Raw genomic sequence first — 14,561 nt, 5'->3', positions numbered from 1 at the left:
AAAATTAAGTCCTTAAAATGTCTTGAATTTATTTTAAAAAGTTAGTTGGTCTTTAATGTTTTTCCCAAGTCTAAATTTTGTCTTGACAAATTTGTTTAATTCCATATATCCTATGTACTTTTTATTTTTTTTTCTCGTGGGACTTTTCTGCCAGTCAAAAGTATGAGTCGCTCTACGGAAGCATATTACTGTTGAAGCTACTGCTAACTAGCTTTTAACATACCGGTGCTAGCTAGCTAGCTTTCATTACATCTATCTTTCCTAACTGGAAATTTCTCGCCAGTTGGCTGGTCAAAGTTCGTACGTTTCTGTGGAGATGTAGGTCTTAAATACCATTCACAGTGGTCGTAAAAACTGTCTTAAATCTGAGTGGGTGAAACCTGCAGAAACCCAAAAATTAAGATTAAAAGAGTGCAGTAGTTATGAAGAAGAATGAATAGAAATTGTTTTCTAGTTTTTACATGTCTGAAAATAATTTGCTTTTGTAGCATCTATAAAAAGTATCCCTTTGATGTTTTGCCATTTTTATTGATTTTACAAACCAATCAAGATCAACAAAATTTGCCTATTTTATTTTTTTTTTACAAAAAAAAAGTTCAACAAATCCTTAAATGTCAAAGTGAAAACCGATTTCCTCAAAACAATGACAAATATTTAACCTACAGCAAGTGCATTACCCTCAGCACAGTCTGTGTGAACAGGCGTCAACCAGGCTGTACATTATTTTGATATTTGAACATCTATAGCTTTATGGAATATGAAGCTTTAGATCTGATCATTGATGGTCATTAATGAGTGTCTGCTTAGCCCTCACTCCATTTACAGAAATTAAAGCTCAGCAGCACATGCTTCACTGCACAGCCATGTGTCAAATAAGTTTTTAAAATATTCTTCTGCGTGAGGAGTGATGGCGAGTGATACCCCACCGTTCACTGTTGCTAAGAAACCACACAGGAATCTTTACACTCCTTGTGTGCTGCATTATGCTGCAGTCTTCTCATCCATATGCTCTGTTTGGCTTGTAGGGATCGGCTTTCACCAAAATCTCAGTCAATTCAAGAATAATTTACTAATTAATTTACAATACCTTTTCCCACTACCAGCAGTCTGAAGCCTGAGGTTGGTGCCACTTGAAGGGGTTTAGTTATTCTAACTCGACATTCATGGGTCGGCGCTCTAGCAGTGTGAGCAAGGATGCTGAAATATGCCCAGTAAAGGATAGCTGTGATCTTTGAAAGGCAGTATTCTGAAAATCAACTGGTCTTTTCAGGACCTGTAAAAGGCCAAATGTTTTCTATTGACAACTGTGACTTCAGTTTTTACTGCTGTAAGAATATTATATGAGCAAGTCTTTTGAGCAGCTCTTTGAAATGATCTAACCCATCAACATGGTAGCCTGGACCTTCATCTATTGAGAAACTATTGGAAGGCTGTGCTGACATTTTAAGTTTTACCCAGTCGCCAAGACTGCACCTGTTTAGCAGTATAAAGCTTGCCAGAAGTTTCCTGCGCTGTGAACAACTGTCCTCCACTGCCGAGAAAGAAGTGCTAAGCTGAACAACATGGCTGTTGATGTTAATTCAATATTCATGGTCAAAACAGCTTAGTTCACTTCCTCCATTGCCATTGCTAGAACTACAGCCAGACTTTACAATTGTAAAACAGTGGCGAAAATCAGCATCATCGTTTGCAACTTCTACTGTTTGCTGATTGGCCTCGTAGAAATCCTACTAAAGGAATCTAGCTCAGTGGGAGAAATCCCAGATGGAGCTCTGAAGGGATGAGAATCGAGCAGAATTGCGTAGAAAGGTAATGACCAATCTATGAATGGGGAAACTGCTCACATGAGGAAACTGCTGCTGAGAACAGCGTTGCTAAAAAGTCAGATTGCAAATTAGCTTCAACAGACAATTTGTCTTCAACACTTTCCGGATTTATTAGGTTTTCCAGAAACCTAATAAGATGAAAAAAATGGGAACCATCTGATGATCTGGGTCACTTTGGCCCAAATGTTATGTTCAACATATCAGAGGGAATAGCAGCAAAAATGACCAACACATGAGATACTGACCCATCACATTAATTTGATGTCTTTAAAGTATGTGAAGTGAGTTGATGGCAGTTGCAGCATACCACAGAGACATGTAAAAACAAATCTGGAAAAAAAAGAGTTTATTACACAAAACACAACAAACGTGTTACTGGTAAAGTCTTTGGACACAGTTTGTTCCTAAACTTTAATTTTGCACTTTTTGTGGTTTGAAAAAAAATTATATTGTGAATTGGTGCTGTAAAAATAAGCTGAATAGAAATATTCAGCTTATAATGCTTATAATGTCATGTCTAAAAATGCCAACTTTTGTGTATTAATGAAAAAGTATGTAAATACAAAAATGGCAGGGCTTTAAAGTTCATAGTAATTTGATTCTGATTAACTTTTTTCTGTTACTTTCTTTTAAGCTCAGCTGATGCTGTGTTGGGAGGTAATTTCATAAAGAGGGAAATTGTGTGTATTTTTTATTTTTTATTTTTTGTCCAAAGAGATGAATTGTGAGCGCACCTAAATATGGTAAACATGCAGTGTTAAGAAACAGAGTTAAAGTAAATTTCAATCCACAAACTGCTTGTTTTCTGTTTAATGTTTTCCTCATTTCTAAGTTCTGTTTTCCTAGAACAGATTGTTCGTTATAGTTTAGCCATGTGGTTAAACTATTAATTTGCTTTTGAAAGTGTGGCTGCTTTTGGCTCCACTGGACCACCAGAGGGCGCCTTTACACAATCCTTTTAAAAACACATTCTAAGCGTTCCCTGGTAAAGACGTTTCGAAAAGGCTGTTGTTTATTTCCATAGATTATTTGGGACCAATGCTGCAAAGAATAGAGGGGAAAAAGTTACTTTCTGAAACTATGCTTGGTAAACACGTTCACACCAGAAATATGCTTGAAGAATATTTGATTTGCCCTCGTTTTTATCCAAAGAGATAAGAGTTAATTTACAGATTTATGTATAGCTCTGATGAATATGTGTGAAAAGCATTAAAATAAGTTAGTTTGGGGTAGAGCAGGCGCTACAGTCCTCAACACAGATGTGATCCAAAACATATGGTCAAATCAACACTAAAAAGTTCAGTTAGACACCTTCCTCCATAACCACTGAAATTTGCAGAGAAAATACAATGTGTTTATTATATTATCTTTGCAAAGCTTTTAATTTCCACCTCACTGTTTAGGCAAACTGCAAACTGTAGGTCTTCAAAAGATTAACAGATATGTTGAGTCAAAGCATATTGAGCATCAAGACATCTGAAGACTTGTGTGTAAATGAGTTCTTTTCCCAACAAGTTCACATTATTTTCCTGGTGGCTGGAGGACGGAGGAGCAAAACTGATTGTTCTTCAGCAAAAAAGAATTCCTACCAGTTTTTATATAGTCAGTCAATATAAGTACTTCATATGTACTTTTGCACAAGGGCTCAGTAACAGAAAGTACAGCCGTAAGGACTGAATCTATGTAGTCATAATAGTCATAACAATAACAACAAAAGACAAACAGTATATTCGGTTGGATTAAATGCGTCCTCTCTTAAAGGGATATGTCTGAAATGGTAGCGTCGTTGTGTTCCCAATGGTAGATAATAGGGTGTAATGTTACAAATAGCCCATGAAATATGGGCTATATGTAACATTCATCAATAACAGTGTCCATAATTAGATGAGTGTATTGTTTTATTTAAACAGATCTGTTAAATAAAATTGCTGCATTCATGTTGCAACTTCACCAATGAATGTAACAAGAAAGTCCTCATACTAAGCTTCCTGTCTGGATTGTCAAAGAGGCAAAAACAGTGAGATTTGCCATAGTTGGTAGATTAGATTTTTGTAGCACTTTTCAGGAATGCTGAAAATGTCCTTTTTGTGTTTTAAGGCTGTTTTAGGAAGCTTTCAATCCAGGCCTGTTTAGTCTGAGTTAATCAGTGAAGTTCGTTTCCCTACAAAGTCTGGTTCATTTGGGTAGGTGTGAATCTGTAATCAAACTCTGATCCACCGACATACCTGAGTCTTGTTTCAGTTGAGGTGAACTCTGGTGTGGTTCGAGTGAACACCAAGCGAACTGGAGACCGCTACAAAAGCAGGAAGCAGGCTGTAGCGCGGGGCATTCTGGGTAAATACAATCAAAGCAAATGCTCGTCTAATGCTAGCGGAATAAACGGCTCGATGTCTTTTGCAAAAGACAAAAGAAAAATCCTACAACCACTAAAATCTGACGGCATTCCATTTTTATGCTTACAATACTGTGACGAAGGAAGTTGCGCTCAGTGTCTTCCTCAGAGGGTTTTGTGTCATTTCCTTCAGTGGTTGTTAGTGCAGTACCAACACAGGCGAGGGGGTAAACAAGTTTTTCAAAGGGTTTGGTTTGTGTGACACAGTACAGTGTGAAAGAGAACCACGCCAGCTGATAACGTAACAAATGTTGCAATTTCGGTCATCAAACATTCTGCTGTTCTATGAGGTGAGAAAATCTCTGTTTGGTGAAGACTAATCTATCAATCCTGTTTATACAGTATGAAGTGTGATCAGTCAAAAAGTTATCCCCTTTTTTGTCATGCTGGAGGCACAGATGAGAAAACAGAGGCCTCAAGGTGACAGTAACATTTATTTACAAAAGAGAGCGAGAGCTACTCTCGTGCCTATTTATTGGTTGCACTGGTTTTGGAGAACAGCCTGGAACATGGTTTCCGTTGACATTAGTATTGCTATTTTTACTTAGCTCATTAACGCCACAATAACGACAACTACAGTTTTTTACTTCGCTCATTATCTTTAGCTTTTCAGCCTGCTTTTGGATAACACATGGCAGTCAGACTTTATCGAACAACAGCCAATCAGAGGCTTCCTCTTAAGGCGAGCCTCCGTGGCGTTTGGCCAATCACAGCCTCGGAACGGGACCCATGCCTCCGAGTTGTGCAGCGATGCGGTCACGTGACGTGTGGAAGAGGAATGCCAACATGGACCCGTGGCAAGGACGGGATGTGAGCGTGCGACGACAATAACACGACGGAGGCGAGCAGAAAACAGCGAGAAGACGGAGAGAGGTCGACGCATTGCCGAGCCTCCTCCCGGTAACACACGGTAGGTTGAGCTGGGACGGCTGGGGGACTCCTGTTCGGCTGTCCTGGAGACTAGCAGGAGTATAAATAGAGCTGTGTGCCTCCCCCCCACCCCTTTTTTTGACCCAACCGAACTTGAAACTCGTGGATTCCTCCGCTGTGTAACCACGCGGCTGGCTTCTCCTCGTCAGACAGTTGCATTCTGGTCGGTTTTCTCCCCAGCTTTCGACTCTGCCTCTCTGTTGTTGTTTTTACCGTAGCTGCGGTTGCTTTACCATATGCTCGTGGGCGCGTCGTTGCGGGCCGTGTTCCCCCTCCCCAACTCCATGCAGGCCCTGCTGCAACATGTGCCCCGGCTGTCTGACAGCAACAACAACCGTTCCGACTCATAAGCAGCTTCCCACTGTAATCATAGCTGGTTATGCTGATCTGTACGGAGTGGGTTATGGGTGGAAGAGCAGCAGGAGGGGAGGGAAGGGGGTGCTCTCATCCAAAACAGTCTCCATTTTAGATGAGCGTATTGATCTGTTTGAAGCTAAACAAAATGTTACAGGTTCACCAATGAGCCATGTATCTAGAAGGTCCTGTAGGTGGCTCTCGTTCAAAACTTCCTGTCTGGGTTGCCAACGAGGCAGAACGAACTTCCAAAATCTCCTGCTGTCTCTGTAGCCCACTTAACTATGTTCAGTTTAGTTAATCACAAACTCATTCGGTCATGGTTGAAAGTAAGTACACTCTCTGAGTTTGGAGGAAAAACTAAAAAGAGCAGTATAACACATTGTGCATGTTGACTGAACATAACCCAGGCACATCTGAAACAATCTGATTCAGCAGATGTTTGGGATGTAAACTTTGTGATGCTTTCAGTTATTATTGTTTTGCGTCTATCAGTATCTTGACTTGGGAATTGTTGCCCAGGAAACAGTTCAGAATCTTCTAAATCTCTCAGATTATGAGGTGACCCTCAATATCATAAGCCCCATTAAACTAGGCCCAAAGTATTTTTGTTTCTGGTTTTAATTATTCCAATTCCAAAACTTAAGTTTTCTATTGCTAAAGCCTAAGAATAAGCAATAAATAAATTAATCACATTGATAATTTCCATTTGCTTGCTTGTTTGTGTATAGTTTGCTTAAGCCAGGATCTGACTCCATCCACAACCAGGATTTTTCTGACAAACAAAACCAAATGTAGTTTTTTATTTATTTATTTATTTAGTTTAAATTGGAGGTTTTATTTTGAATTTTTTTTGTAGGGCAGGACTCTCCTTTTTAGTCGGGACGTATTGGAGAAATCTGGAGTGTCGTTGCACTAGAACACAATCGCTGTTCCAGAAGTTCCTGCAGCTCCTATAAAGTGTTGCTCTCATGGTTTTTGGAACCACCCAGACCCGTTTCAGTATCCTCATCAGCTGCGAAGAAACGTCCCATTTCAGTAATGTTATTGTCTTGAATTTGAGTCAATGTTTGCTTTTGCAGCCACCAGAACACTAAAATCCTTCTGTGACTTGTTTCCTTGCAGGTTTCTGTGACTTCCTCCTCCGGGTGCTTTTTTTATTCTCAATGGTGTCCCTCAGCAGCAGAACACTGACTGTGGAGTCTGAGCTGTTCAGGGACAGCAGCAGCAGCCTGTTCTCCTTCTCAGAGGAGGATGCAGTGTGCTTGCGCTCCTGCGACAGCCCCAGGGCCTTCCAGCAGGGGGCCCTGCACGGCTCCAGCCCTGAAGAAGAGGATGAGGAGGACGAGAGCGAAAGCAGCAACCGGCTGGTTTATCGAAGTTCGACAGACGACGGGGGAGCGGATTATCAGGAGTCTCGGATGCCGGAGTTTTCTTTCCGCCCATCTTCGCCGTTCTCTCCCACCCTGGAGGACATAGAGGAGTTTCTGAAGGAGAAGATGGAGCAGGTGAGGGCAGACATGAGGAACAGCAGAGAGGAAGATTCTCTGTCGTCCTCCGTACCCTCGGCTTCATCAACAGAGACTAAAAGTGAGCCATCAGTTGGTGCTTCCCTCTGCACTTCCTCCTCGGAGACCCCCGAGGAAGAGAAAGAGAAACACGCCCCCGTCCAGGTTGACCCGTCTCCTCCTAGTCACCCAAGCCCCCCTCCAGCCACGGTGACCCCTCCCGTGCTCCTCAGAGCTCCGGTGGTTCTTCAGCTGCAGCCGTTACCTCTGGCCCAGCCTCAGGTCCCCGCCGGCTCTCCTCCGTCGGCCCCAAGCGGCATCTGGCTCACTCACCTGGTCATGGGGCTCCAGGGCGCTACCGCTCCAAATCTCACCCTGGTGGCCCCCCAAGTGTCCTCCACACCCACCACCGCCACCACCAGCCTGTTGCCACTCAGCAGCGATAACAAATCAGCAGACCAGAAGTATGTGAAGATTGCTCCTCTGCCCATCACTACAAGGACTCTGGAGATCACAGCGGTGGGGGGCTCCCCAGGGGCCGCTCTCCTGAAGGCAGCGGCCCCCCGGGCAAACAGGGCGTCACCCACCGAGAGGGTCCACAAGTGCTCCCACCCAGGCTGTGGGAAGATGTACACAAAAAGCAGCCATCTTAAGGCCCACTTCCGCCGTCACACGGGGGAGAAGCCGTACACCTGCAGCTGGCCAGACTGCGGCTGGAAGTACGTCAACCTCAGATAAGATTCCTTCAGTTTTAGCACAAAGTGTACCTGATTGTTGGAGGCTGATGCATTTAAACCTGATTAAATGTTACCATTGTTCTCTCCACAATAGCTCTAACTCAGTCAGCTTGGATGAAAAAAGAACTTAAGACTCAGAACAGGAGTTTTAAGTCCTTTTCAAATGGATTTGGGTCTGGACTTTAACTGGACCATTTTAACACATTAATATCTTTTAACATCAGTGCAGCCTGTCAGACAAACATTTTATTTATTTTTATTTCACCTTTATTTAACCAGATATGTTGATTGAGAACAAATTCACATCTTCAACTGTGACCTGTTCAGAAAACATTAAAACATCATACAACAGATTAACAGAGTCATAAAACCAAGAAAAAGATAAAAATTCAACATGTCGATGTGAACAAAAGTTTTAAATGAAAAGGAGTACCGGTAAGAAAAAACAATCTGACATAGTTTACCCCTTCTCTCAAAAGTCAATTTGCATCAGCAACTATCAGTCAACCATCATAGAAATCCCTCTAAACAGGCAGCATAAATGTAAATACATAAAATAACAACAAAGAAGATAATTATCTTTGTAATGATACAGCTATCTATGGAGTCAGTATACCTCATTAGACAATGTCAGTATTTTATATTTTATTATTTTGTTAATTTACTTTTAATTTCTTAGTATATAAATATACTTTGGGCACTGTAAAAGCGACCAGTATGGAGTGTAGTTTTAATGGGGGAAAGTTCACATTGTATATTATTCTTTTGCAAGGCACTCTGAGATTTTTATTATTATTACTATTAAACCTTTATTTTACCAGGATTTAGAAAATAACTCAATTGATAACACAAAAAAACGACACAGTTAAAAGAAAACGACAAGCTATGAAAAAAAAAACAGGTGCATGTCATTGAATCGACCTTTTAGTTTGGATGTCAAAGCTCCAAACGAGATGAATTCAGTCTGCTGTAGTTCATTGTGTTAAGTTCCAGGAAGAGGGAGCTGAGTGAGCATAAGCCTTCTTTTACCCAATGCTGAAATATTTACTGTCTGCAGAGGAAATATTTCAGCAATGTTAGCGAAAGAATCACTTTAACATCTGTCTGCAAATGAATGTCGATTAGACAAATTAGTGTAGCCATCTGCTGCCTATTTGAATCATTCTTACAGTCGCACAAGCGATCAGTTAGCTGCTAATTTGTCATTAAATTAGGTTAATTATGTTTAATTGATCCTAAATCAACATTTCCATATTTTATGTTGAGTTTTTCTATTTTTTATAGGCAAACTTTACGAATAAAGTTATACTACTATTGTTACATTGTCAGTACTAAAATGTCCATGGTTAGTGTTAAAAAACAAAGTTCAGCATTCATTTTACAGCACAAGAAAGGTTTATATGGTTTAAACCAGGAAAATGAATAGAAATCAGGAAGCAAAATGACAGAAGCTGCAAACCATAATTAGGACCCATCATTTATAATCCTTTACTGTGTCCTCTACATCCATCAGTGTCTGATTATTACATTATGTGGGTTGTTTTTCAGTGCAGACCTGAAAAACAGGTGGTTGTTTTAAATGTCTTTTATTACAGTAGAATGGCATCTGCAGCAGCGTCTCCTTCCTAGCCCGGTCAGCAGCAGCTGTCAATTAAGACGCTGGTGTATGTCTGGTCATGTGACCCTAAAACCACGCAATAACAGACACACTGAATGGTGTTTGTCCTTGTTTGGTTTATTTTTGTGCTTAAAAGACATAAAGGAAAAGAGGATTTTATTTTAAAATACATCTTTAAGTAAAAATAAATAAAAGTGAATCTAACAAAAATGTAAAAAAAATTATCCTGGTTACAATTACATTTTACAAAAAGTTTTATAAAGGATCCTTTCTTCAGTATTACCTGTTTGGTTATATTACTTGAATATGAGCATGTTAAAAGGCTGGGATCTGGTTAGATAAGACCACAATTACAGCGTATGTGTAGGAAAACCACCCTGAATATATCACACCCACTGTGAAACATGGTGGTGGCAGGTTCATGCTGTTGGGAAGCTTTTTTTTCCCCTCACAATCTGAGTTTTAGCATTACTGCAAAGAAAAATGAGTACAAATTTCAAGTCTGTATAATTGCTAAAGTGATGGAGAAAAAACTTACAGCTTGAATTGGAGCAAACATGATTCTACAAAGTATTGACTCAGGTGTTGAATACAAGTTCATGCCACACTTTGCCAAATGTCTGTAAACTCTACTGCTTTAAGTTGTGCAACATCTTCCTCACCCTGACCTCCTGCTCTCACACGTCCAGGTTCTCCCGATCGGACGAGCTGTCTCGCCACCGCCGCTCTCACTCGGGCATCAAACCATACGAGTGCACCCTGTGTGAGAAGAAGTTTGCCCGCAGCGACCATTTAAGCAAACACACGAAGGTCCACCGCAGCTCCCGGCCCAGCAGGGTGATCCGGACCACTGTGTGACCGCTCTGGGTCTGTGCGAACCAGGTCTGGGGCTCAGGCTTCCCTCAGGACTTTTTGGTGCTTTCACAAGCAGAACTTTCCGAAGAATCCGGAGAGCTGGCTGTTGTTTCCCTCCCTCTCCCCCTCCCCGGCCCTTTCTGGTTTCCTTCCTTTCTCTTCCTCTCTGCCGTTCTCCTGTCAATTGTCACATCTGAGGAGTTCACCTTATACAGAGCAATCAGCCACCTCAGGAAAAACTGAGCTGAGAGAAGACTTCATGTCATGTACATGCACATCACAGGAGACAGTCTTCCTGAAGCCCCTCTTCCAGCTACTGCTTGCACTACTGCTCCTGGAGCCTGGAACTGCCAGCAGCTTTAGGAAGAGGGACATTAACCAATAATGGGAACATCTGTAGTTGTATAATTTCTCCTCTTTACATCTGGCAGTTGTCCCTCTTCCTTGAAGCCAAATTTCAGGGTTCACATGCACAAGAAGCGTCTAACGTTTTCCTCTTCTGTGTCCCGGTTGGTGTCATGTGATCCAATCAAAAGGGTTGGATGACTACGCTCCTTGTGGCAGCGCTCTGTCCTGGGTGCAAGTATTAACAGCAAAGCAGAAGACGCAGTTCAGAGCTGCCGTTGCATTTCAGAGACAATCGAATTGTACCAAACTCTGGGCTTTGCTCAAAATTATGTAAATCTGTGCAGAAATTCCCAAGTTAGTATTTTATGCAATGAACACTGGCCTTTCGAAGCATTCACCCTATCATGAGCCACTTTATCTGGACCTGTATGCCCAATCTCTTAATCGCTGCCTTTTGTCATGATCACCAACTTGTCTTTATCCCATTGCTGTGTTGTTGTCCGATGACTGCTCGTATTTAACTGTGATTCCCAACAGGGAGGTTGCCAAACCAGAAATCCCTGTTCCGGTCCCGCAGGAGAGTGAAAGCGACTCTCTCAGTGCGTGACCGTCTATAAGCTCCTTGTTACCGGCAGATCAATGTTCAGCCGACTTCTGTGGCCTCGAGAACCACTGGGTCCGGTGGTGCAATGGTGACATGAAACACTGCTCTTACTTTATTACAGTAGCACTTACTGTAACTATCATTATGTTGGATTTTAGCAGCAACAAAAGCTAGTAGTTTAAATAGATGAAAAAGCAGCTAACATCTGTCCAATCACGCGGATTAGCATTAGGCATGGGCCAGTTAAAGGTGTCAGGGTATGTATGCCATGTATGTCTGACCTAGGTCAGCCACAGGGTCTCCTCTCAGTGGGTCGTACCCAGAAAACCTTCAGAGGGAGACAACCTCGTCAGATGTTTAAAGTATCACAACTGACTCTTTTCAGTGCAATGGAACATCAGCTAAACTATTTTCTATGATTTTAAAGTGCTTTTAGGGTGTTTTCACACCTAACAGTCCGGTGGACTCGGTTCGATTAGGGACCAAAACGGTAATATTTGTTCCATTTTGAGCTGCTGTGGTTCACTTTCACACTGCACTGTGTCAATTGAACCAAACCCTTTGAAAAACTTTTTCCTCCCCTCACCTGTGGTGGCGCTGCACCAAGAATCACTGAAGGAAACAACAAGAAAACCTCCAAAGAAGACACTGAGCGCAACTTCCTCCTTCACGAAATGCAAACAAAAATGGAGTGGCGTCAGATTTTAGCAGCAATGTCTAGCAAAAGACAAAACTGTTAGCAATAGACTCACAGGTTTGTTCTAGTTGTATATACCCAGAATGCCCTGCGCTGTAGTCCGCTTCTTGCTTTCGGAGCGGTCTCTGGTCCCCTTGGCATTCACATATGAATTTGAACCATGCCAGAGTTCACTTTAATCGAACAGACCTAGGTTTGTAGGCGAACGAGAGTTTGCATCAGAGTTTGATTACATATTCACACCTACCCAAACAAACCAGACTTTCTAGGCAAACGGACTGGAGTTTGAGTAAAGTGGACTGAACGGGCCAGTGGGCATGCATCCTTCATGAAAAGCCAGGCAACGTGTTGGGGTGACTGGAGTTATCTCTGACCATGTAGAGCGTACAGGAAAGCGGTGCTGCTCTTCCCCCACCTGTTGCTGTACATATCCAGTCAGCTGGCTTATTGAAGGCAACTCTTTTTGTTCAGACTGATCAAAATCACAAATGTAAATGTCTTTAAAACAAAAAGAAAGATCAGATTTGGTGTGGAAGCTGAAGCAGCATTGTTCATTACTCTTGTTAAGGTGTATTCACAGCTGGGATGCTGCTTGAAATAAATGGGTTTTTTTTTAAAAGATATTTGTGTTACTACCATGAAATATTGGTGCTTATTTACAGTTATACCATGAGTGTCATACTGGCCCATGCCTCATTAGAATACTATAATGTGTACACAATACAAAGGACAAGATAACACATGTACAGTTTGTTGCCTTGATATAATACATGTTTTTTGGGTTGTTTTTTTTTTTTTGTCAATTCAAAGAGGATTTTCAATCAGTGCATTAAGCTATTTAGTCGTGTTCCTTGAGAACTGTTTGGTCCATTTTGTAAAGCTTGATTGTAGCGTGATCAGTGCGTGGAATGTAGGACAGTTCATAGTTTGGGATTATGACTCCTATTCTGCCCATTCACAAACCAATAAGCTAAAACTGCTGGTTTTTAAGTGCACTTGTGTTTGAAGAAATGAGCCGCCATCGACTCTTCCGGGAAATGTATCAGAACCATCAAATGCGAAACCAAAACAAAGCCACGTGCTTTAACAGAAGGTTAAAACATTTGTTCTTGGATCTCAACACTTTGGTGCTTTTCAACCTACCAGTGCTTCACAATAACCCTGTGCACATATGAAAGTGGGAAATTTTTACACACCTGGCTAGTCTGTGCAGAACCAGCACTTACTACAATAAACTAGCTAGACTAGCCTAGCATAAGCTCAGCAGACATCGGTGCTTTTGGATCGGGCTCAGACGTACAGCCCTTGTTCATGTAGCAGCCACATAAACACAGCAGCTATCGTTACCTCTGTCTCCCCTAGCATTTAGCGTACTCTCCAGGTTTCATAGTACAAACAGAAGCTGGTGGTTGAACAGACAGACGGGGCAGGCGTGCTGATCCGTCTGAACTGGAGCTGTCTTTGTGTCTGAGCCTCCCCAGGCTGCTTCTACTGACCTACATCCAGACCTGTGCCCTAATCATCATCAGATTCTCTTTTTACCCCGCTCACGCCTGTGTATCTGGTCGAGCAGACAACCTGCCTGCATGTATGTGTTTGTAAGATTTATACATTTATAGATGTATACAAACACTCGCATATATGCACACTCGGATACACATGTTTTTCTTTAGTTTTCTTTTTTTTAAATATTAAATATGCTATTTTCCTATTTGCAAAAATAAAAATTACATTTAAAAATGACCAATGGTGTGTTGTGTAATCTGTATGTATGTGTATATTCACACACATCACAATACAAAACATATCAGCAAGGTTAGTCTGAATTGGTCTAAAAAGAATTAAATGGAGCATTGGAGTGGCCTAGCCAAAGTCTGGATGTAAATACAATTCAGATAGTGTGATAAAACCTTACCATGCCACTCACACTTGAAAACTGTCTGATGTGGCTTCAGTAAAATGTTTCTGCAAAGGACAGTGGGTCAACTTTCCTCAGCAGTGGCCCTGAAGACTCTGCCATTAATCCCAAATTCTTGACGCAACAACTAGATCATTAGGACTAGAAGTGGTGGGTTGCACATACACCAGCCAATCATACTTCACCAATTAAAAATAAAAAAAGATAAAGCCAAAAGCAGAAACATAATCCTGATGTGTTGATTACTGCAACACTTTGTGCTTACAAATTCTGTGTTCAATGCTTATTTTACACACTGTATGTTAAATATTTTAAAAGCTATCTACTATTTTATTTCCACTTCACAGTCATGCTTATCCAGTACAATAAAAATATTTAAAAGATCAATTTCTAACCAACTGCAATGGACTGGCGACCTGTCCAGGATGACCCCACCTCTCGCCCATTGACAGCTGGAGACAGACACCAGCACCCCTCCCGACCCCAATGGGATTAGGGTGGAAGAAAATAAATGGCTGGATGGACAGATGAACAGATGGACGGAAGGACGGAATTTCTTAATCTTTAAAATGATGTCTTACTAATTCACCAAGATTCCCTCTTTACAACATCAACTAACCACACAGTATGGTTCAGCTTTTTGCTGTTGTATTTTTTTAGTCACCTGCTCTCCATGATATCAGAAACAGCCGCAAACTGGTTTTCCTGCTGAGCTGGATGACAGCAGCATGGATTACAGCAGAGTGGGTGCCACGGTAACCACATCAAGGCCCC

The 14,561-nt window shown here is 41.5% G+C and overlaps 1 protein-coding gene across 1 annotated transcript; it reads left to right on the top strand.

Moving 5' to 3' along the window:
- The first annotated feature begins 4,882 nt into the window (after nucleotides 1-4,882).
- Nucleotides 4,883-13,612, top strand: LOC106907250 (uncharacterized). Its single transcript, XM_014972850.2, has 3 exons — nucleotides 4,883-5,128; nucleotides 6,628-7,729; nucleotides 10,055-13,612. Exons 2-3 carry the CDS (start codon nucleotides 6,669-6,671, stop codon nucleotides 10,221-10,223), a joined length of 1,230 nt encoding a protein of 409 aa, XP_014828336.1. The 5' UTR covers nucleotides 4,883-5,128; nucleotides 6,628-6,668; the 3' UTR covers nucleotides 10,224-13,612.
- Nucleotides 13,613-14,561: the final 949 nt, after the last annotated feature.

Source organism: Poecilia mexicana, unplaced genomic scaffold (assembly GCF_051168715.1).
Source record: "Poecilia mexicana isolate PSO_F unplaced genomic scaffold, ASM5116871v1 scaffold_5, whole genome shotgun sequence".
NCBI lineage: Eukaryota > Metazoa > Chordata > Actinopteri > Cyprinodontiformes > Poeciliidae > Poecilia > Poecilia mexicana.
This window is presented reverse-complemented; position numbering and strand designations above follow the sequence as displayed.